The sequence below is a fragment of the Morus notabilis genome, unplaced genomic scaffold (assembly GCF_000414095.1).
Source record: "Morus notabilis unplaced genomic scaffold, ASM41409v2 Scaffold229, whole genome shotgun sequence".
Classification (NCBI taxonomy): Eukaryota; Viridiplantae; Streptophyta; class Magnoliopsida; order Rosales; family Moraceae; genus Morus; species Morus notabilis.
The window spans coordinates 351,171-375,301 of NW_010362793.1; the positions used below are offsets into that span (position 1 = coordinate 351,171).

General features: G+C 34.8%; 1 protein-coding gene across 1 annotated transcript in view; it reads right to left on the minus strand.

Annotated features, from left to right (window-relative positions):
- LOC21398136 (serine/threonine-protein kinase ATM) overlaps positions 1 to 24,131 on the minus strand; it is a gene marked incomplete at its 5' end in the record, with an annotated part of 39,815 nt that extends 15,684 nt beyond the window's left edge. The window contains 43 exon segments of the mRNA XM_024168744.1: positions 91 to 208; positions 651 to 720; positions 890 to 961; positions 2,361 to 2,582; positions 2,718 to 2,910; positions 3,080 to 3,126; positions 3,264 to 3,362; positions 3,461 to 3,601; positions 3,715 to 3,856; positions 4,501 to 4,628; positions 4,734 to 4,803; positions 4,904 to 5,025; positions 6,312 to 6,497; positions 6,930 to 7,049; positions 7,384 to 7,458; positions 7,712 to 7,775; positions 7,877 to 7,923; positions 8,473 to 8,629; positions 9,595 to 9,722; positions 10,952 to 11,086; positions 11,555 to 11,716; positions 11,830 to 11,901; positions 12,011 to 12,617; positions 14,163 to 14,350; positions 14,437 to 14,526; positions 14,610 to 14,765; positions 15,085 to 15,156; positions 15,812 to 15,860; positions 16,351 to 16,427; positions 16,541 to 16,582; positions 17,100 to 17,174; positions 17,433 to 17,514; positions 17,609 to 17,665; positions 18,433 to 18,531; positions 20,175 to 20,278; positions 20,754 to 20,841; positions 20,944 to 21,083; positions 21,212 to 21,368; positions 21,479 to 21,674; positions 21,778 to 21,939; positions 23,130 to 23,273; positions 23,435 to 23,543; positions 24,108 to 24,131. Of these exon segments, the coding sequence (XP_024024512.1) occupies positions 91 to 208; positions 651 to 720; positions 890 to 961; positions 2,361 to 2,582; positions 2,718 to 2,910; positions 3,080 to 3,126; positions 3,264 to 3,362; positions 3,461 to 3,601; positions 3,715 to 3,856; positions 4,501 to 4,628; positions 4,734 to 4,803; positions 4,904 to 5,025; positions 6,312 to 6,497; positions 6,930 to 7,049; positions 7,384 to 7,458; positions 7,712 to 7,775; positions 7,877 to 7,923; positions 8,473 to 8,629; positions 9,595 to 9,722; positions 10,952 to 11,086; positions 11,555 to 11,716; positions 11,830 to 11,901; positions 12,011 to 12,617; positions 14,163 to 14,350; positions 14,437 to 14,526; positions 14,610 to 14,765; positions 15,085 to 15,156; positions 15,812 to 15,860; positions 16,351 to 16,427; positions 16,541 to 16,582; positions 17,100 to 17,174; positions 17,433 to 17,514; positions 17,609 to 17,665; positions 18,433 to 18,531; positions 20,175 to 20,278; positions 20,754 to 20,841; positions 20,944 to 21,083; positions 21,212 to 21,368; positions 21,479 to 21,674; positions 21,778 to 21,939; positions 23,130 to 23,273; positions 23,435 to 23,543; positions 24,108 to 24,131 (5,288 nt within the window).

The window sequence follows — 24,131 nt, forward strand, 5'->3', positions numbered from 1 at the left end:
TGATTAAATGCAAAACAAAAAAAAAACAAAAAAAACAAAAAAAAACCCCTCAATAGACCAATAATTTATAAAAGAAAACAAAAATAATACCTTAGAATTACATCATTACAATAGCCACATAGCACGTAGGCAAGCGGACAAATCCATGTCTCAAAATTTTTACCATGTGCCTCCCATAGGGTTGAATCGTCCAATGACATTGCTTCGGCTAATGGAAATTTATGGAATCATTGCATGTAGAACAGACAAAGCATACAACAAGAAAGAGACCAGAAAAGACAGACAGAGACGGGCAAATATCTATGTGTTCTATTCAAACACCAGTAATCGAAATGTTGTGAAGAGGAAGTAAACAGGGGGAGGGAAAATTTCATTAACCTATGTTGGTGGTATATATTAGCTAGTTGTATTTATGTTCTCGTGAAAATGGAAGTTCAAAGAACAGAAAGTAACAGAAAAATGGGATAGCATATTTCTGAAAGTTAGCAAGAAGAGTAGAGAAGGCTACTTATGAGTGATCACTCAAAGAGCCCCTGAAATGTATTCATCCTTTTATCCTTGTTATATTGAGACCTTTACTTTAATCGTTACAGTTTAAATCATCACCTTAAGCAAGAATAGTAAGTTTTGAAAACGTAGCACCAATCTACCTTTATATTTCCTTTCGAGATCTGAAAGGAATTTTTCTACTAGCTCAAGATTAATACCCTTCGAGTGGACCTGCAAAGTGAGAAATACTTCACATGAATTTTAAGCAGTCAAATTAATTTTACCATGAGATTACTCTAAAGCAAAATGTTAAATTCAAGTACGAAAAATTGGGACAGATAAGTCAATATTCTGAATTGAAAACTTAAAATGTCTAGCAGAGAAGATGCATAATAATCACCTCAACAAGAGATCTCTTGTACGAAACAAATGACTGCAGAGCTTTTTGACCCCTTTCGGTAGAAAGAATTGCCTGATTAAGAAAAGCAAAAATCACAAATTTAAAAGTGTCACAAGTAAGATATCCTTTAATAGTTACATACATACATAATCCTGGCCCTTTTTGTTTCTTTTCGGCTTGAGGATACCTTGTCCTCTGCCTTTGTTATTGATTTTTATCAAAAAAGTTTTTATTATCAAAAAAAAAAAAAAAAAAACCACCTAAATGAAATACAGGTCCCGGACAAGACCTATAAGGTTAGCTACATAAATGTTCAAATTACTGCAGAGGTTTTTAAAGTACCTCACACATTACGCTCTGTAAAATAATGTTAAAAGTCATTATTTTATTAAGTACATATGTTGCTCCAGTATTTATCAATATGTATATACACATATTTAAAAGAACTAGCTTGAGGGACGTGCCCCTTTTTCTACCTTAACTTTTTTATTAATAAAAATAGAGAGAAAAGTAGTAATTGATATTAATATTAATATTAATATTAAACCTTAATTGATTACGAATTTAGGTTTAAAGATGAATATAAAGTACAATTAGTAATAGTATTAACTTACTATTAACAATCAATAAAAATCAATTAAAAAAATGTACTTTTCATATATTAACATAACATATATTACTCTTAAAGTCCAATTAGTATTGACATATTATTATCAATAAATAAAAATTCATTCACAAATGTAATTTTAATATGTTAACATAATATATTACGCATAGCACTAATATCACAAGTCAAATAATAATATTATTAAAATTCAAAAAGCTAAACAAACAAGTTAAAAAAAGAAAAGGAAATGAAATGAAGCGAAACAAACAAACAAACAAACAAAGTTAAAAGTGTGAGGTGTGATATGAGGCGTGAGAGAATGCATTAGCCATGTGTATAAATCTTGACCATTGCATTTCAAGTTAAAAATAAATAGATGATGTGGACCATTGGATTACTTGGTTGAAGTACAAAAACTTGCAACTCCATCTTCCCTTCTATATATAATTATAGACATGCAAGATTGTATATCATTATTGGTATGACTTGTTATGAGTTGTATAATCCGTAAGAAACATTTGAGTATGTAGCCTGTTACAATTATTCATATTGGAAAATCACTAATTGATTTTGGTGTAAAATCATAGATTGATATTTGGTTATTCATTAGTTGACATGGTTCGTCACTGACGAATATCAGCTAATCAATGATTGACCAAGTCAATTGGTGATTGACACCAAGTAAATCAGTAATTTACCTGTTAGAAAATCAACATTTCTATTTTTAATTTTACAAAACTAGGGTGGTCATTTACTAAAGCCATGCTTTAAAAAGTGTCAATTTTGCACATATTCCAAAGAGAAAAAGGCAACACAATTACAGAGTTGGGTCTGTGGAAAATCCAAACAACACCAAAAACTCACCCGAAGAGCTTGAGATGCCATATCTACAATTTTAACAGAATCGTCCATCAGGTACTTCATCAAAAGTTTTAAAAGAGCAATCAGGAGACCTTCAGATATTCCAGTATCCATTTGACAACTCACTTCTAGGGTCAAGTCACGATTATTAGTTCTACAGGCATCAAGGCTCCCGTAGCTTCCAGGAAGATGGAAGACAACAGAATATGGGTCCCCGATACCAACCTGAATTCAAAAGTAAGCAGATTTACTTAGAAAAATGTGTAGAAAAATGCTTGAGAACCTAATAGATTTGACAAAGTAAAGCCAAAAACAACAAAATTAATTTTTTTTTTAAGAAAAAAGAGTTGCTAACAGTACCCTCAAAATAAAATCAGACACCAATGCTCCAGCAGTATTTCCATCATCTGAGCCACACATGCGTACTAATGTCCAGATAGCGTTTACAATTTCATTGTCAAAATTCCAACCACATCCATAAATGAGATCGTCTTTGTCCTTTTCAATCCGAAAATTTTCCTCTGACGGTAACTTTTTGTGCAGAGCTTGAAGACTACAAGAATATACCAGGCATATAATCCATTTTATAAATCAGCAACGTATGAAGTCTTCCAGTAGACAATCAATTTCATTCTTAACTGAGCTTGGATTAGTTTCCTACAGCCTCAAGTTTGACAACGACCAAAGGAAGAGATTTAAAAAAAAAAAAAAGGAAAAATTACCTTGATAAAAGTAATCTTGGTGGAACGTAGCAAGCTCTCTTCACCAACTATATTAGGGACACGATAAAAAGGAAAATTAACATGAGATAAGTTTTATTTATTTATTTGCTAAAAGAGAAGCATTAAAATAATTCCTGAATCACACAACTAACATGTGAAAATACATAAGTTCAAAATCGTATACCTTCAACAAGTGATCTCTTGTAGAGTACTTTCGGCATAAATCCTGATGGAACCTTCTAACCTTATCGAATATATCTATTTCAGGGAAGGGTTCCAATTCCTGCCGAAAAGCAATTACATGCATTAAAGGGCATGAAGACATGGTAATGTACTAAAAGATAAATTACAGGAAATAAAATTTCGACTCCGATACACTACACTGATGTAATCATGAAGACATGGATCACTATCAACAGTCAGCTGGAGAAGCAGGGAAAAAACTTGAGATGAGCCTGTTCCAGATTGGTCTCCATGAGCTTTAGAGGGAATGCAACAAGCCACCAACTTTGATACCAAAAACTGCGCCATATAATAATCGGATAAGACATAAGAGCAAAGGAGACTGAAGTAAGAAAGCAGAATTTATAGGGAGAAAAAAATGCACGATGAACCCACCAACATGAGATATATACCTGAATTTGTTCCCCCAGCACACTTATCATTTCTTTGGAGGGGTTACTTTTAAAAGTTTTTAGCAATCGAGAAATGATACGACAGCATTGATCTTGTAATGCATCACAACTGATGTATTGCCCAATCGAATTCAAAATAAAACTGTGTTGAACATTGTAGCATAGGAGTCAACGACCAAGTGAAAAGAATTGCAAACAAGTTAAAATAGTTACTGTAAACAAAAAACTAGACACTCTTATCTTAAAGCAATAAGGTTCCACCCAGTCAACCTACAAAACTTGCAAACAAAAGAGTCGGAACTGCCAAGTAATTATACATCATCACAACACAGCTAAGTACACCACTTAAAGCTAGCTCAAATAATTGGGTGTGTGAGTGTATGCGTGTGCGCGCGTGTCCACCAGGGTTCGAGTCGTGGTGGTTTCATTTCTTGACTAAAGGGGGAGACATACGCCCCACATTGGAGAAAAAAAATAAAAAAATAAAAAACAACACAACTAAGGACATAAACAGATGATGGTCGAATTTTATTACACAATTGTAGCACTCCTTTACAAATGATCCAAATAAAGACGACAATCCCAAAGGAATAATAAAAAAAAATAGATTCTCGTTTCCACTTTGTAAAACTAATACCCTCTTCATGAAAATAAATAATTTTATTCCATCAAAAGGATTCTAGAAAGCAAAAATAATAACAAGAACCCATCACTTAAATACTAATAACAATAGCTTTGGCATGAATTATATATTAATAAATCTCGAAACACGATTATGTTACTCACTTGGAAGTGCTTGAAACAGAAACTCTATGTCCAAGTATATCTACAAGCACCTCAATTCCAGCCAATCGATGACATTTATGCCTATGGTGGACTGCCGCAGCAATTTTATAATGAAGTTCTAGTATAAACTGCATAATGAACACAGCAATTCACTTCATATAACGTACTGACCGTGCCAACAATCGAACGGAAAAAGGAAGCTAAAACAATATGTGTGTGTAATTGCGTTGTACCATGAAAACCCTATCTGGGCGAAAAATGTTAATCTTGTCAACAACACCAGCTCCTGTAGGATAATCCACCCTACACATGTCCCAACACAGCACATTTTAACCCCAAAAAAAAATGATACAAATGGAAACAATAGTACAACACAATAAGCAGTGATGATAAAATAACTCACATCTCCAGAAAACCATCAACAACTGTTCGAATTGATCGTTCAACTGTATCCAGAGAAAAGAAAGGGACCGCAGGTTCAGAAGCACAAGAAGCACGTGACAAAATTTGGCTGACAATGGATACCTAGAAAAGAAACAGGGCATCATATTATAATCAAAGGAATATTTTTGACCTATTATGTCAATCATATTTAGATCACTTATGGAATGTAATTCATGTCAAGCTACAGATGAATGCAGATTAGTTAAATAAAACAGGACGATGAAATGTAATTCATGTCAGGCTACAGATGAATGTAGATTAGTTAAACAAAACAGGAAGATGAAAAAGGCTTGGTACAAAATAAAATAGCACTGACTACGCAAACATTATTTCCCATGCAAAAGAATCACTAGCAGTCAGCTCTAGTCAAACACAAGATCTCTTCTATAGTAGATGGCTAATCCATATCTCAAGTTTTATTCCTTGAACTTTCCGCCTGTGTAACTCTGAATGAACTAGTCTAGATATAGCACGTAACAAGAAAAGAGTTATTCTGACATGCATTAGATCAGCAAATTGTAATGACTTTGTACAGCAAGACCCCTTTTTTTATTCTTTTTGAGAAGCACGCTAAGACTATCGTTAAGAAAACTGTGTTATAAACCATTAGGTAGAACTCACCCTTGCAAAACAGGCTTACAAGGGGAGGAACCCATGGGCTTATAAACCCACTGATTGTCTTAAAATCATTCCATGTCGGACTTTAGGTATCTAACATTCCAACACATTCCGCAACCGCCGTCCACAGCAGCCCATCTTCCTAGCCAGGTGTTTCTTAGATCCTACCTTCTATCAAGTAGCAGCCCTCTTCAGGGCGCCCCACCTGTAGCAACAATCACATAACCAAATCCCATACATCCAATCCCATGCTCGACATGGTGGTTTGTAACAATCCACCACGCTTGGGTGCAAATCAGCGGCAGTTTACAGTATTGACACTGATCCAACAGTAACCCTTTCATACTAGGCAGCTTCACTCTAATATCAGTATTCAACGTTTGACGGCTACACCAATGCATCTTAATCCAGCCCATAATGCAACAGCTTTGACTTGAACCTGCAACATGGTGGACTAGCTTACAAACCCATTAGGTGGTACTCACCCTTGCAAAACCGGGTTGCAATAGGAGGGAAACTCAAGGGCATCTAAAACCAACTAATTATCTTTAAAAGAAAGGTGGGATTTTTGGTATCTAGGACCATGTAGGCATCCTAAGGGAAATTAACTACTAAAAGTGATCGTTTACCTCTAAAGTTTCATAAACTAGGGGCATTCACAAGTTACTGAAAATCATATTATGCAACACACGGTTAAACTTGGAACTCTAATACTGAGCATTACTAAATCCACATCAGTAGAAGCAAACCATATGTTTCTTTATAAGTGTGTCTCGTTCACTCTCAGATATCTGTGCAAGTTGCAAAATTGAATTTTGAAGTACATCAGCTCCCTTATGCCCACCAGATGTATTGCTGCAGTGCAACCCGATACAAATTGAAAAGATCTGCACAAAGTGATCTTTGACCAGAATTGACAAAGGTTGGCCAGCAATCTGAAACAAAAAGATGACATTAGATAAAGAAACCAATTGTAAAGCAGAAAATTAGAAATACAATGAACATCATAGCCAAATAAACAACTCAGCACGCAATCTTAGTAAATACCTAGAGCTCGCACATAATTATTCTACCTTCCAGATTTACCTTTCAAAACCTTTTACAATCACATGTAATAAGAGTCTTAATCCCAACAGAAAAGCCAAGCCAACACAATGAACATCATAGCCAAAAAAACAACTCAGCATGCAATCTTAGTAAATACCTAGAGCTCGCACATAATTATTCTACCTTTCAGATTTACCTTTCAAAACCTTTTACAATCACATGTAATAAGAGTTCTTAATCCCAACAGAAAAGCCAGGCCAACAGCAATATGCATGGAGAGAAACATTGATCTAATAAATTCACCTCCCAGCTGACCCTACCTTAGAGACCCAACTGAGGTTGGAACTGTCACCATGCAGAACCAAAGTTGGAAGAAGCCAATTGCAACAGTACAGCATGAAATAGCTTGGTTCACTATCTGCTACAAAGAGTTGTCTTATCTGTAAAGAGAAAATGAAACTTGTATGAATATATACATACAACTCAAACAAGAGGATCAGCAGCATACAACAGACATATATATATATATATATATATATATATATATATATATACGCGTACATAAATAAATAAATACATATGTACTTACGTATGTACATATGTTGTGTTCTATAAGAAACAAAGATAGAGAAAGAAAAATAATATAACACAAAACAGGACCAGTGATCCTCCGGGAAAAGAAAAGAAAAGAAAATAGGAAACTGGAAAATCCTTGCTGGTAGTAAACATAACACATTTTCAGACATATTCTTGTGGAAAACATGAGCACTGTACCTCAACAAGTGCAGCTAAGCTTACACCACAAGCAACCCAACAAAAGAGAATAGATGCTATGAGTTCTTCCAAGTACTGCAAAAAAAAATATAATAATAATAATAATAATAAAATAATAAATAAATTAACATTCAACCTGTATATATCTTCTTCCCAGTCAAGACAAAAAATACAACAGTTGAATGAAATCTATAGTTCAAATATTCCTTGGCATTAGTAGGTATTAGTAAAAATTATTTCACAAGATCACAAATATTAGCAGCCACTTCTAAGACTAAGATGAAAACCATGTGTCGACAGCAGGAAGGAGAGAATTATTCTTTATCACCTTAAACCTAGTTGTATACTGAAGCTTTCTCGAAAGATTATCAAGCACCACAAAAACCAATTCCCTGAAAGAAAACATAAATAAATAAGAAAGAAAGAAAGGGCTAGACAATTACCAAAACATAACATATCAAATCAATTCTGCAGAACAGAGAGAAATATGCACCTCTGAGACGGATCAATGGCAGAAATTACACACATCATAAATACAGCCTGCATCTCATGAATAGAAACCCGTATGATTGTAATGCTCCTTTATAATGTAGGTAACACAAGCCAATTAAAATAACTTGAAATTAGAAAAGAACAGTAAGAGGTTTGAATAAATTAGAAACTGATCTTTTTGAACTCAAAAATGACTGAAACCACTGTTTAGGTAGTTTTTAACTTTGGGTGGGGGAATTTGAACTCCACACCTTTTGGTGGAGTGTGTACAGTCACAGCAAGGCTATGTCTGCAACCACAGGTTTTAAGCATTTTTTAATAACTGCTAGCTGTTTATGCATCTAACCATTAAGGATGAGGAAATGAAGAAAGGAGAACCATATTCCAGCAAAAGAAACAAACACGCAATACAGAGCCAAAATATATAATGTTATTCCATTAGCCTGACCACCTAATTACTGTGCAAAAGTTTCCTTCACATTCTACAATCTCCATTGTGTGGTCCTCGAATTCTTTCTTTTAGCAGACTCAGCATCCTTCTTTTCCTTGTATGTAATGTTTTATCCAAACACACTGAAAAAAGCAACATAAATATACCTGTTGTTCTATTTTCTCACTGTACAATGCAAGGTGCATCAGAGTAACAATAATCGTTTCCATCGTGGGGCAAGGCTGAGGACCAGAAGCTAAGACCTCACTAGCAGTGACAATTTTGCCTTTTGAGGAAACAACCAATGTAACGCCAAAGTTGGAACTAACGACACAGCCAGGTAAAAAGGAGATTTCAGAATGAGAAATATATGCCATTAACATTTTAAATAGGAACATCATATACCAAACAAACATCCATGTTCAACGTGCAACAATTTAGAAAGTGAAAAAATGAGTCGCATCTATGCAATTATGGAGCAAGAACAATGCCTTAAGAGTTAAGGGTGTTTTTTCCCCTTAAAAAAATAAAAAATAAAAAATAAAAGACCACAGTTGAAAGTGTCAATTTATTTCCATGTTTGCCTCTGCCATTTGTTTTAGTCAACTTAAAAAACAAGCAAATGATGTTCTCAAATATGATTTGACTTATACTTCTGTATTACATCCTTTATTTATACGAAATCACCTCATGTGATTTTAAATTTGGATGACAGGTTTAAAGTTTTAATTCAGAATATCAAATCAAAGTTAATAAAAAAAATCAAATGTCTTGTATAGAACATTATTTGTCAATATGAAGAAGGATTATTAAAAAGGAAGAAGAAGAAGAACTCCCCATAGGAGGAGAAAGAACTACTCGGGGGACAAAAGAAAAGAAAGGCTGTTAGCCAACCAGAATTGCACCTCGCAACCAAATCTTAATCAAGATCACCGTTTTTCCTCTTCCTTTTTTTTCCCTCTCAAAATGCACAAAAGTAGATTTCAGACACAATCTTAAAAGATCTTATGAGCTACATGATTAAACTCAAAACATAAGACGTACTCTGCTTCCAATAACTTCAAACAAAAGCAAAATTAATCAAGCAAGTTACAATGGTATGCCTCCCAAAAAAAAATGTTACTATCACAAGTTTGAGGGTTCCAAGAGAAAAAATCACACAAGTTTGAGTCGGTTTATGTGACTTGTACCATGATAAAAATTAGAAAAGATACAAAAAGAAATAAACAACAGGCAAAATTATAGGGAAGAAAACTAAAAGATACAAAAAAAAAAAGAGTAAAACCCACCAGATATCTTCGAATAACTCCTCATGTCCTTCCCACGTTTGGAAAAGAACACCGATGTGTCTAGCCACAGACAACCTCACACGATAATCAGTATCTCGGAGCATCAACAGCAATCTTTCAATCATTGTCTGTAAATAGTTGCATCACAGCAACCATACAAACCAAGGATTAAAACTATAGGGGTGTTTGGTTCATATACTCAAACCCATAATTTTGCTACAGTGTAAAGCTCTCACAAAAAATTTGAATTTCAAACGTCACAATTAAGAATCATGGGTCTGAGTATACCTCCCAAACGGGCCCTACAGGATTATAAATTCGTCATTATGATTATAAAAAATAATCAAACAGAAAAGAAATACTGGATACACCCTCAACCAAGAAATCAGACATGAAACCATCATAAGAGGTACGAATTAGTCGACCAAGAGAAGTAGAAAACCCATCAACTTCAGAATCAGGATGGACAGTGATGGCTTAATTTGGTATCCCGCTCGCACCTTTCAGCTAATTGGTTGGAGAGACCTTTTGAATAAATGAAACTAAGGAACTTAATGTTGGTTGTTGTGAGGATAAATTGCCAGGTCCGGGTGGTTTCATTGTGGACTTCTTCCAAAACTATAAGGATGTTTTGAAATCTGATTACTTGAAGGAAACAACTAGAGTTCTGTGTTGTCGGTATCAGCTCTCAAGGAGCTTTAAGAACTATCCTAATTTTTAGATACATCAATCGAAGTCAGTGTACCAAAATGATTTCATTTAGCGGTAAGCTCTCAAACAGCAATACATGACACAATGTGGAACATAAACTAATGACTCATAGCTAACAAGACTAACAGTGTAAGGCGCGCCCTATTGATTAGTAAGGCTACTAATAAGAAAGCCTTATTACCCCTTCAGCAAGCAACGACCTTCAAGCCCCTATTAGTAAACGTGCTAGGAAGCGCGCCAGCGCCTTTAAGGCTCCTTCAGACAAGTAGGCATGACAGCTCTATCAGCTCAGGCAACTAAAGCCGCTACTCAGGCAGCTCTTGCGGCTAATTACGCTCGGCCTATGCAATATAGGGTAGGCATGGATCTCACAATTATGTGTACATGACCCTTTGAAGCATTCTTGCAACTTATTATCAGAAGAATTCCTAATTTCATTTCATCAACGAATATATAAGAAATTGCAGTCACAGACACTAGTTTCCAAGACTGAAACAGGGACGTATGAAGCAGGTTTTCCTATTCAATTAAGCTTCATATAATCCAATTATCATCAGATCAAAAGAATTCATGCCTCAGACAATTAAGATTAATACACGCTTCAAGTTTAAAGGTACAAACATTTGTAATCATCATTAAAGATCACCTGGCCAATTTGAGGACTTAGTAAAACAAAATCACATATGCAGTCAACCAGCTTAACACGTCCAGACCACTCGAGATGATCAAGTTCAGCAGTTTTATTTATCAGATCTCCAAGATGCATCAAGCTCTGCAGACACTAGAAAGGAGTTAATTAAACAATGATTATCATGATATAAATCTTTTGTAAACGACTTTATGATGAAAACTTTGTTGAATATCAAAAACGATTTACTAACAAATACAAGTATGATAATAAAGTATTGTTTAAAAGAAAAATTAAAAAATAAAAAGAAAGGAAGATAGAGGTCTTGAAACAAGAAAAATACTACCAAAAAACAAAAAATAAATAAACAAAAAGCTCAAGGGCAGAATAGATAATAATAGTAGACATAGTTTACACAAACATAGGATAGCGTAAAGATAATGTAAGAGTGCAAATGATATTTACTCTATTGTGCTCTCAAAAACAACAACAACAATAATAACCAAAAACTAAAAAAAATAAAAATAAAAAACAAAACAAAACAGACAAACAAACAAATTTTGCTTTTCTACAAAGCATAATTGCTCACATTATTTACATTAGAAGGAAAACTGAAAAGACCTGTTCAGATTTCATATCCAAAGAAGAAGAGACCAGTTTAGCTTTCCTACTATCTTTCAAGGATAATAAAGTCTCCAGCAAAGCACAGATAGCAGCTAATGTGCTGATACAATCAAGCTTAAGACTGGAGTGAATCTCAATCATGCCATCCATAATATTGATCTGGAAAGAAAACACGTAAAGACCTGTTATTTTACACATTTAACATGAGGCACTAAATATGCCTCTCTGAATTCTGCAGTAACTTTTACTTTCAGTATTAGGTTGTCTCGTACCAAATCGGTAAAATTTGAAGATGACGACCAATAGGGATGTTGACAAAGGTTGTACAGAATTCTTTCGCGAACCTATTTGACAATAGAGATTAAAAAACAGTATACATATGGGGGTAAAAGAACAGAAGTGATAGAATTTTTAAGTTTAGTGCAAGCCATACAGAATAAGTATGCAATGTACCTTTGAATTGCATTCTTTGTCCATGAGTTCAAACAAAATATCCCATGTAACAACGTGTAGAACAGAGAAAAATCCCGAAATAAGTGATATCATGTTAAACTTCCATTTCTCAACAGACGAAGATATACCACTGGAACGTTTCCCACCAACAGCTAAAATATCAACATCTCCAGCATCATCATTCACATCTAACTCCAGGTCCATAATCCTACTTTTACTACTATCGAAAGGGGGCATACTATGTACAGGAGTAACAGATGCGGATAAGCCTTGCAGCATCTTTTCGGACTGAAAAACTGTTGAACTGTTGCAATATTTTTCATATCCTTTAGCAAGTTCTTTTAGAAGTCTCTCAGTTGATTGTCTAACTGCATCATATAGTGCAATATCCGTACAGCTTTGATCTCTCTGTTCAACAAATAGAGGAGAAGAGACAAAACTCCCAAAGGAAGTAACAAGAGCACGGTCACCAACAAAAAAGTCATAGCTAAAGCAACCAGATGAAAGATCATTTTGGTTACTCTGGATGACATCAACAGCACGATCCAGCAATTCCAACAGGTGCTGGCCTACTTTTGAGGGGAATGGTGAAATTCCCTCTCCTTGCCTGGAAAGAACCAGAGGCATGTAAACCATAAAGAAAAGAAAAAAGGAAAATCAATGAGAAAATATGACGTTCCAAACCATAATGAACTTCCTAGCGTAGACATAACATGATTTGAAAAACAGAGAATATCATGAGAAATTAGTTTTCTAGATGGAGCCTATATATTTACTCCTGATAACCTCAAACCAAAGGGCCTAAGAACACCAAATTCCTGTTCTAGCCCTTCCCTCCCCTACCCTTCTCTAGTTATGGACTCTGTTTCAACATCCAACCACCAAATAAAAAGTCATTTAAGCAGAAAAATCTCCCAACCAAAACGGATAAGGAACACATTTGAAAAGAAAAACCAGCAAAATCCTTAGTTTGAAAAACCCAAAAAGCCGTCCAATATTTAGTTCTTGCCCAAATATCACCAACGTCTTCAACTTTTTCAAATATGCATTTCTTCCTCTATAAGCATAGCGCCCAAGTGACAACTTGTACAACCAATATCTTCCAATAAGTAAACTATCAATCATCAATCATCAAATCAGTCTTTCTGTCTAGATTTGTCCAAGAAATTAGAAACTCCCAAAAATGCTATACCACAAGTTTATAGAGAAAGGACAATGAAGAAAAAGATGATCCATTGACATTACCAGAGGATGAGAAAGGTAAGGCATTCCCATTCGTGATCGTATTAAGTTTACTAAGCACAAGTAGCCAATTAAACACTTGAATTTTAGAAGGAACTGACGTTTGAAAACGGCAGAATTTGAAAGGGGAAAAGGAACCAATTATCAACCAGGAATTTTAAGAACGGTTTATAGGAAAACAAACCCGATCCATCAAATTTCCACATCCATCTATCCGAGATACATTCACACAACTTCACTCCTCCGAAACATAACAACAATTCCACAACCTCCCCCATTTCTCTATCACTAGGCTCTCTAAAAAAGTGGAGATTCCAAGAAGCTCTATTTTCAGGTTTAACAAGGAAAAAGACAAATTGGTTCATTGTGGATTGAAGAAATTCTATATAGGCTCAGAAACTGACTAGAGAAAGACCCATCCATACATCGTCCCAAAATCTCGCTCACCTCCCATCACCCACTTTCAACTTTAATATGTGCTACAAAATCACAACATAATAACTGTATTGCTCCAAGGACACTTATATGTCACCCCCACAACTTCTCCAACCTCCCACACGCCACTATTACTACCATATTTTCCTTTTATCACCCTGCCATAACGAATTCAGATCACCCAGAAATCTGCATCTGCCATATATCATTTTTTTATGGGAATGGGGATCTAAGATTGCTATTGTAGGTTTTTTTTTTTTCCTTTTTGATAGAGGACTCCGTGCCCTATATTTTCTGTACTTTTTTGGCTATTACTGAAGTTTCTTGTTTCTGATTTTAAAGAAGTGAATAAGGAAACACAATGCTTAAGCATGAAATACCTTATCCACAAAACAATAAAATAAAAAGACCAGCACCAACCATGACCAAATTCGAATTTGGAGAATGGAGGGAATAGGGAAAATGAGGACCATACCTCACAAAGTATGAGCCATGGACCAAGTTTGATAAGAGAGTGCATGAAAACAACAAGTCTGACAGAGGCCTAGCTTCAATATCTTTGTCAACTAGAGTTGCAAGAACAAAAGTCTCCATTTCAAGCAGTAGGGGATCTCTCAACTGCCGCGGAAGGCGTGCACTTGGATGGCTTGAGGATGAAGAAACCTAACAAAATTATCAAATGGTCGACATAAGTGAAAAACACATTTGAACTTCAATTATAAAAGTTTCACAAAACGAAAGTCGGATACCTTAACAGAGGACTCTGTATCAATATTCACAAGTACTTCAATGGAGCATTCAAAAAGTTCATGCACATAATCTTGCTCAAGTTCCTCTGCCTACAATAAATTACCTACTTTAAGTTAGCTAGTAGTAACTAGTATGTATACGCTCGTAAACCATTGCTACCATGACAGATTACCTTAACCCAGTCATTCATAGCCCCATTAACATCTTGAGAAGCATAGAATGGAGGAAGTCGACTGTGGCATTGCTTAAAAGGTGCACAACCAGTAGAAAGAGAATAAACAGCTGCAGGCAACAACAATACCAGGTGCTCGTTGAACATGGAAGATTCCTGCATATGAAGACCCAAGTGGTAAGATTATGGAATAACTAGAAGTTTTTTTTTTTTTTTTAAAAGAAACAACCTTTATTAAGATCTATAATAAATTATTCTATCTGGTTGAAAGAAATGTGGAAAATGAAATAAAACACGCTGAACAAATATAGAAATGTGGAAAATGAAATAAAACACGTTGAACAAATATAGTACCAGTCACCGATACAAAAAAGAGATAGTTGCAGGATTCGTAGTGTTTACATTTTATTTTCAATTGGTAAATACTCCATTCCTTTATATTGTCAATGACTTTTGCAAAACAACAAAAACAGACCTGCCAGTTAAAATGACCCAAAATTGCTTTCAGAAGGCTTTTCCGAAGATATAAAATGTCTCGAATATCACCCTGCATAAAACAAAGATAGTGATGCATTATACATGTCTGCCTCATTTCCTTGATTCAAAGTTCAAACTTCATGCTGCCTATAACTACATATCAGAGAAAGGCCAAACATCAGCGTCTAACTCCAGAATAGACTCGTCGAGGACAAGAGCCAGTAAGACCAGGCTAACTCAAATCACAATCCAGTACCGAGTTTCTCTGCAAGTGTTCCCATGTCTAACTAAGTTTGTGTGAGCATGAGATGTGTACACGCTGTACATGAATACCAGTAAGACCACGCTACCTAAAATCACAACCCAGTACTGAGTTTCTCTGTAAGTGTTCCCATTTCTAACTGAGTTTGGGTGTGCATGAGATGTTTACACAATGTAAATGAGTACCAGTAAGACCACGCTAACTAAAATCACAATCCAGTAACAAGTTTCTCTGTAAGTGTTCCCATGTCTAACTGAGTTTGCGTGTGCATAAGATGTTTACACGCTGTAATGAATGCCAAAGCAGAAACTAAGTTAACCCAACCGAATATAAACATAGATCATATTAGGCTACACTATTTAAACTCAGATGCATGTCAATAAGAGGCTGCCTCTAAATCACATGCGCTACAGAACATTACAGGAAGAGAAAAGGTGAGAAGATTCTAAATTCAGCCACTTACTTGAGAACCTTTCAGTGAAAAGTAGCGTGAAATGAAGTACAAAACTGACCTGGATATCATAACCTTCAATTAGTTTAATCTCAATCTCAAAAATACTATGATATATAGCTCAGATTTGAATCTCTTTTTTTTTATAAGAAACGTGAAACTTGTACAGATTTGAAGCTCGTGATTATGAAGACAACAAAGAGAGATCAAGAGACTGAGGAACGGATACTGGAAAGCTTTCACTGCCCATGTATCCTTACTGAACTAACATTCTTGCTTCTAATGTCTAAAAAGGGACATGTAAAACTGCAAATACAGATGAACCACTATGATTTCTCATTTCACGCACTGTGATTTCTTTCAATTTGTTGATGGAAATTCAAATGAGCTAGCATTTCCATCTAGCACATGAATTACGCACTATGATTCTTTCAATTTATTAATGGAAATTAGATGAGAAGCTTGTTGTGCTTCTTGTCAGAAGAATGCGAATCAAATGATTATAGAAATACATTGATCACACCAGAATTGCATAAAATGAATACACTTACATTGATGGCACTTGTTTGAACAAATTCAGGTCCCATACATCCTGAGGTACGACAAATGTATTCATAAGGTCTAGGTCCTGGAGAAAGAAATGCATAAGAACATTTTTGGACAGAAGTCTTTGCATTCACGTAGATGGACTGCACAAGAAGTGCTAAAACATGATGTTGGAGGACAAATTCTCATACTCACACTTGAAATCATGTTACCAAGGAGTATTAAAGCAGCATCAACCTGCATCAGTACATGCCTAATGAATAAAAACCTTGTAACTTTTACATAAGTTCTTGAGACATGAATAACGTCAAATCTGAACAAATAAACTGATAGGAAGTTTTGAGCTAAAAAAATAAACTAATAGGAAAGTTTCCAAGTGCTACAAGAGAGTAAGGATCTCCATTCTAGAACTTTAAGGGAGTTTTTATTTCAAGTTCTGTTGAAAAGAGTGAATCGTTCAACAATGATATGGATAAACTATATATACTTGGACAGCAGTGGATAAGGTTAAAAAAATAAATTAAAAAAAAAACTATGATGTCCTCAATAAATCTCAAAAAGTAACATAACATCTAATTGGTAAAATATTTTGGCAGACATCTTTCAGAAAGAAAAGTAAAAAAGAAACTGAAGCATTGAATAAAATGAGTATGTAAATGGAAGAAAGACTGACTGAGAAGAAATGGCAAATCCATTTAAAAATTTCTGTCAAATAGTCCAAAAGAAATTTGTAAATGAGCTGACTACAACTTACAACTGCAGTTACATTACTAAATATTGGTAAGCCATGCATCAAACAGCTCCATAGTAGTCGCCAGTTACAGTGGTACTGCAAATTTTTCTGCAAGTCAATGCAACTTCAATGTGAGGGAACAACATAAATTATAGTTTTACAAGAAGACTTCAGTTAGAACTTTTAGTTACAAAAAGTCAACAGAATAGGACCAGCATAGCGCAATGTTCAAATCAAAGGAATTTTGCCTCCAACAATTTGCAGCGTAGTCCAAAAAAATAAAATAAAATAAGAGTCAAATCAAACAAATACAATAACATGAATGGGAACAAAAGAAAGGGAAGCAGAAAATACCTCATTCGGGGCAGAAGAGCTTGATGACATCTCAACTTGTGAATCTGGTATCAACAACACAGAAGAGAGTTCTTGCAAACTCCTTCAATTGCAAGCAGATAGATAAAAGTATGTGAGCTCATCCAAGAATGGCGGAAGTGGAGAAAAAGTGAAAAAAAATTCTAAATGTTCCAGACCTTAGAGTCCATAACAAACCATCATAAGCGTGCCCCATATTTGCATCGTTCATAATTCTGCAATATATTCCAGGTCGTCAATTTTATCAGTGAACACCCCCTTTTCTAACAGCTAAAGCAAGTATTAACAGGCATGCAAGCAAATGCAAGTTTCGCAGTTTAACCACCATCACAAAGCAATTTCCAAATTAAGCATGCAGAAGAACATTAGAAGAATTCATGTCAGCAAGAAACAATGCCCCCAACAAACATGCAAATAGACCTGTTTAAAAAAAAAATGTAGTATCTTATCCTCTTTTCATATTTTTCTATGTCATTTTTTTTTCTTTTTTTATCAGAAACATCCAAATAAAAGGGGGGAAATGCTGTCTTACTAGGAATCATTTGCCCAAACAAGCACGCATAGATATGGGAAACTAATTTGAAAGAATTACACAAATATGAACTTTTATTACTATGAAAACAACAGCAAACTTGAAAGCACTTTATCCACCGAAAGAAATTACATAATTCTTTTGACAACACTATAATATGTATATACACACTCATACAAGAAACCAGAAGACAAACTGGCTTGAATAGTATAAATTTTATGCATAAACCTATGAATAGAAAATTTAGGAAACAATCCGTCAAAAACTAACGAAAGGAAAGATTGAAGCACAAGTTAAATAATGAAGACTCCCTTATCTCCCCATTATTGTCTTAAAAGTATGCAGCATTCACTTTTTGAGTAAAAGTTGTCAATACAAGAGAAACGCATAAGAAACAAATACACTAAACAAAAGTAGTACTATTGTATAAACTTGAAATGAAGAAGTTACCTCTCAAAGCTTGCAGATATGCCCTCAAACCAGTAGATGAAGAGGTCTTTACTAATACGCATATGGTAGTTACGAGTGAGACAACAGAATGCAGCATTCCTGTGAAACAGTCCATCTGCGTTATAATTCTTTTTTTTTTTTTTATAAGAAACAAGAAATTTTATTAAAAAAGTAATAATAAAGAAAGAAAGTACAAACGTCAGAGGACAAGAAGTCCTTGAAACAAAACTAGGCGGTCAAGGTGATCAACCTAGTAGGGGAAAAAAAAACACAAGCGCAAAAGACTACAACAGAAAAGCTAAGCCAATATTAAATCACATTCCGTAGAAGATCCAAGAAAGAAAAGGCCTTGAATTCTTTATCTTGCGAAGTCCATATTGCCACCCAGTAAATTATGCGATCCCAAACCTCACAAACCTCTCCCTCTACCCCATCAAAGGTTCGATTATTCCTTTCCAGCCACAACTCCCAAAGAGAAGCTAGGGATTACAATGTTCTAAACCGTTTAGCTTTCTTGTTCCATAGCGTTATCATTCCTTTTTTTTTAATTATATAGATACGAAACAAACATTTATTAAGGAGACGTTTGGTTCGTGGATTAGAATCATTTTCGGTTTACGTGTATTTTTTGTGAGAAAAAACACTGTAGCGAACCATAAATCATGATTCGAATCGGGGTACGAATCCCCCAACCAAACAAATAAAAATGAGTACAAGAACAGGAGGACAAGGAGTCCATTGGAAAAATATAACTACAACACTCCCAAAGAAAGAAAAAAAGGAAGAAAAATAGCGCAAACATTGTGAATAACTATATAGCATGACAATTCCAAAACAATGTTTTCAACAACACAAGCAGCTTATCCAATACCATGCAACAGAGAGAGACAAAAAGATAATCAAGTAGAATTATTTTCATCCGGAACAAAAATTTCAAATCCAAATCACCCCTTTCTTCCAACATGTCCAGCATTCTAATTCTATTAAAAATGCTCTTCTTTTCGGTCCAGTCCAACATTTCCAAAACGACTTTATTCCCTCTTTACAGTATTCTTTAAACCTTTTATGAAGCAATCATACTTTCAAATAAACCAAAATTAAGTAGAACACAATTCCGTCGGATGAGTGTAAAGAAAATATAGGACAATGATCATAAACTGTTAGAACCAAGGCTGCTTCACAAAAAAACCAATCATCCCCATCCCATGTTAAAACGAACCTACTAATTTACAATTCACTAACCGTGGAACCTTGCACCAAAATTTGACCAGTTAAACTAAGCATTAACGTGGATGAATCTCTCTTAAGTTAAATTTCCCTAGTACATCTATCAAAACTTCTTTCTCCTCTAAACTCAATAATTACTAGATTCCTGTATAGAGGGGGTTATACCGATAATGAAAACGTCGTAGAGTTCTTTTTATGAGGTTATGGACACCCAGTTTCCCATCCTTTCTTGTTTTTTGTCCTATTCTTCATAAAATTTCATCTCCTATTTTTATAACAATTGCATAAAATGCAATTTCCAGAGAATTTCTGCAGTTTCTTATCAACAAAAAAATGAATAAAATTTCAGCATTTTATGTCACTTGCCATCAACCTCTATTGGAATGCACTTTTTTCACTGTTCGCTCAGATATGGAATGCACTCGACAGAAAATTCAAAAACAATACAAAAATATCCAAACTTACTTGCAAAACCCGAAACTTGAGATGCTCTAAATAATCAAGTTAAAATTTACCAGAGCCACTTTCCTTTCATGAGTGCTTCTCTTAAACGTGCAGCAGCATGCTCTCTTTTCATCCGCTTTTCACTTGACGGAGGTTTAGCAGTGTTAACACAAGCCTGAGAAGTGAAATCATATTAACTAGCAACCAGGATCTTCATCTCAAATTTTCAGGAAAGCCAGATAACATCAAATCTCTTCTCAAATTACTTGCTTCTCCAGCATTTTTACGTTCCGTTCTTTTATGTTTGCATAAGAAGGATTTCAACAAAAAGACCTCCATTTCATCATTACAGCTTGAGCCAAAGCCGAGATGACAAATAATGTCAAATTAGAAATCTATACATATGACAGAATACCAAAATAGCTCTGAAAGATTCGAAACAACCAATAAAATCTAACCAAACTCTTACATGGAAACAAGATAATTTTAAGTTTACCAAGAAGAGCAAAAATGTAGCAAATAACTGATGAAAGAGAACCAGAAACCTTCTTCTATGTTTAGATGGAATAGTTCTACAGGGAAAAAAAAGGCATTATAAAGCCTGAACAAAAAATTGATCTGCAGGTCACTGAACACATGATAATAACTACCTGATAAAGTACAGCAGCTGCAAGGTCAACCAGACCATATTGAGAACTGCTCAAGGCTCCAAATTTTTCATCCTTAGATGCGTCAACCCTGTATAAATAGATAATAAAATAAGCAACTACTAGCATGGCCAAACAACCATCACCAAGAACACACTTGGAAAATAAATTGAGAAACTAAGGGAACACCAACCAGGGCAAACTACCACCAGATGAAATGCTTTGATCTAGTTCCTTGCAGACTATGTCAAGGAGTTGTTCTACCAAGATATTCCCATCAGTAGCACCTCTTGTCAAATTTAATTGTAACCTTGCATACAAAATAAGTGCATCCTGCCAACAAAAAATCCATAACATGGTAAACATGTGTATATGCAAATGCATTCGCAACATACAATTAGCACGTTATTAATAACAAAAAAAAATCCAGAAAAATGTTGCTTTAAATGCTGCTAGAAAACCTTAAGAGCGCGGTCGTGTGTTGTTAGCCAACAACGAAACACAAATTGCTGTACAGCACCATGGATCTCCATGGAATGATGACCTAAGTTGGGACCATCTTTCAACAAGTATTTATTGATGCACTCGATAAGCTTGCGTGAAAGCTTGTCTTCAAACCTGAAAAAAGTGACAAAATGTTTTCTTGTTATCCAAAAACAAAACAAATACGTCATTTGGTGCACAGAGATAGAAGAAAGAAAGAAATGCAAGCACAAGTTATCACTTACCTAACATAAGAGAAAATCCCTACAAACCCCTTAACAATGTTTTCTCTGAGATTATTCAAGAAATCTCCAGGTGGATTCTCCAAGAGGGACTGGAGCGTTAGAATGCAGCGAAAGACCTCCTCCCTAGGATTATATGAATTATCATTTCTGCCATCTAAGCTTGATTCCACCTTACCCATATAGAGAAGAACGAGATCTAACCAAGAGGAAGTAAGCTATGTATGAGAAAACTGGGCCATGATGCCACCAGTTAACATGTGACGAGAAATGAGCTCTGGTTTAGCTAAGTGAATACTCACTAGAATATATACGCTTCCTCATGTGGAAACGATAATCATTGACAGTCAAAAGATGCCGGAGAATAACCCCATATTCCGACCGAAAGCTTGGGACATCGCTCAAGACATCCCATATGTGATTAAAAAGGTGTTTAACCACAGAGAGTAAAGGCAGCATCTTACCTGAAATGACAATGAAAAGAAACTTACGATAATCATAGAGTATTTAAGAACAATTTCTGGATACATGCGCAGACACAAACACACATACGTACTAGTTGTACATAATGCCTGGCATTTGTATGCATATTTTATCTGCCACAAAGCTATGAAGAAATAGTGATTTCAGTTCATAGCTAGAATAGTTAATAAAAAGAGAGATTTCGTCCGTTTAGATATAAGTTTAATGATCACAGTATGATACTTTTGGAAACTAAAAATAAAATGACAAATCAGTCACTAAATTTTCAGAAAGAATGAGATCAAAGTTTTGGAGAGAAAAATAAAAAGGTAGTATACGTGTTGAATTCTACTTAAAGATAGGGACTAATTGTACAGCTGAAAGGAGGCAATAGGGAGGAAGACGTTGCAGGCTAAAAAGAGAAAAGGACAAATACAGAAAGAGATAGTAGAAGAAAGCAAAATGTCAGGGAAAAAAAGAAAAGAGTAAACTATGAAGCTTGTTTGGTCTTCTGTAGGGAAAAATGAGAACTTAAATTTTTTGAACTTTTTTTTTTTGATAATTGAGAACATGAGTTATGGCTGCTAGTGCACACGTTTTCTAAGGCCTCGTTCACTTCACAGATTCGAGCTTTCAATTCGAGTTGAGATGTGACATTTTCAGAGCTTTTCACTGTAGCAGAAAAAGTTAGATGTGACATTTTCTGAGAGCTTTTTACTGTAAAAACCTAAAACTGAAAACTCGAATCGGTGAAATGAAAGAAGCCTAAGTTACACAAGGATTGTCTAATGTTTAAAATGAAAGTTCTCTTTTTTTTGTTTTTTTTTTTTTTGTTTCAAAGAAAGTTAACAACGTATCAGATCAATATTTTATCCGCTCTCTATTAGCTTTCATTTGTTTTCACCTAACCATTTACGCCTCAATAATAATAAACAAATAAACATAAGTTTCAACCACTAGATTAAGTGTTTTAACCAAGTCTTAAAAGAATTTGATAAGATCTAATGCATTTAAAATTCAATTGCAAAATAAATTACCGAGCCTGTATCTATTTAAAAGAAAGATCCGGTGCATAGGAGCTCTTTACTCCATTGCCCCAAAATATTAAAATGGGTAACATATACATTTCCTCTCCTATGACAAACTTAACAAGAATGAACTATCATAAAACACAAATTAAGTCGATAAATACCAGAGAACTTAGAATCTTGCGCTCGTTGCACCACAATCCGGAGAGTCTTTGCGAATATCAACTTTGGCAATCGCCGCTTGCTCGAAGATATCTCCAATGAAACACATTGAATTAGCATAGTGATAAGAAAAGGCCATGTTTCAGCTGCAGCAATTAAAAATAAATTAATTAATTAATTAATTAAGAAATAAATAAAAACCAATTTACTTGACAATACTAAAAAAAACAAACACAAAACAAAACAAAACAAAACAAAAACTCCATTTCGACGGATTGAATGCATGATGCTCAAACTTTCATCTTACAATGACGAATGTCATTCGGGTTAAGCTTTGCCGTGTTTTTTCCAAGAAATTTGCAAAAGGCGATAGACCTCTCTCCTTCCAACCATGTATTCAACAGCTTTATCCCTTCCTATGAAAGTAAAACCAAATCAGAAACGAATATGTATTATACTACAAAATCAAAAAAGCTTTTTCTTGCAAAAATATTAAAACGAAAAAAAAACATCTGGCCGCCGAGGAAAATTAAGTTTGGAATGAAAAAAGTACAACCGAATTGGAAACACAGCTCAATTCTAAATCAACCATACGAACTTCAGACCAAAACAAGAAGCACAAACGGAATTTCTATAACAAGAAATTATTGTAAATTAGGCATTGGAATTCATTGCTCCAGTTAACGAACAAAAACAACAAACGCGCACGTAGTTTTCGTTTCGCTTAGTTGAAATTAAACAGCTCTTCTTCTACTTAATTCATTTCATCATTTTATATCATCAATCAGGAATAGCCATACGCGACTTTCCAAGCTGAATAATGCCCTAATTTGTTCCTGTTTTGACATTTGCTAATCCAATCTGAAAGCGATTATATCACAAAGTTCAATTTCATTTTCGGTTTTCTTTTTCTGCTCATGCATTTTCTCGGCGACCAAACGGAGAGGAAAGGGTAAACAAAAGAGGAAAAAAAAAGGTACTTCTCGAGCTTTGGCTTTATCGGA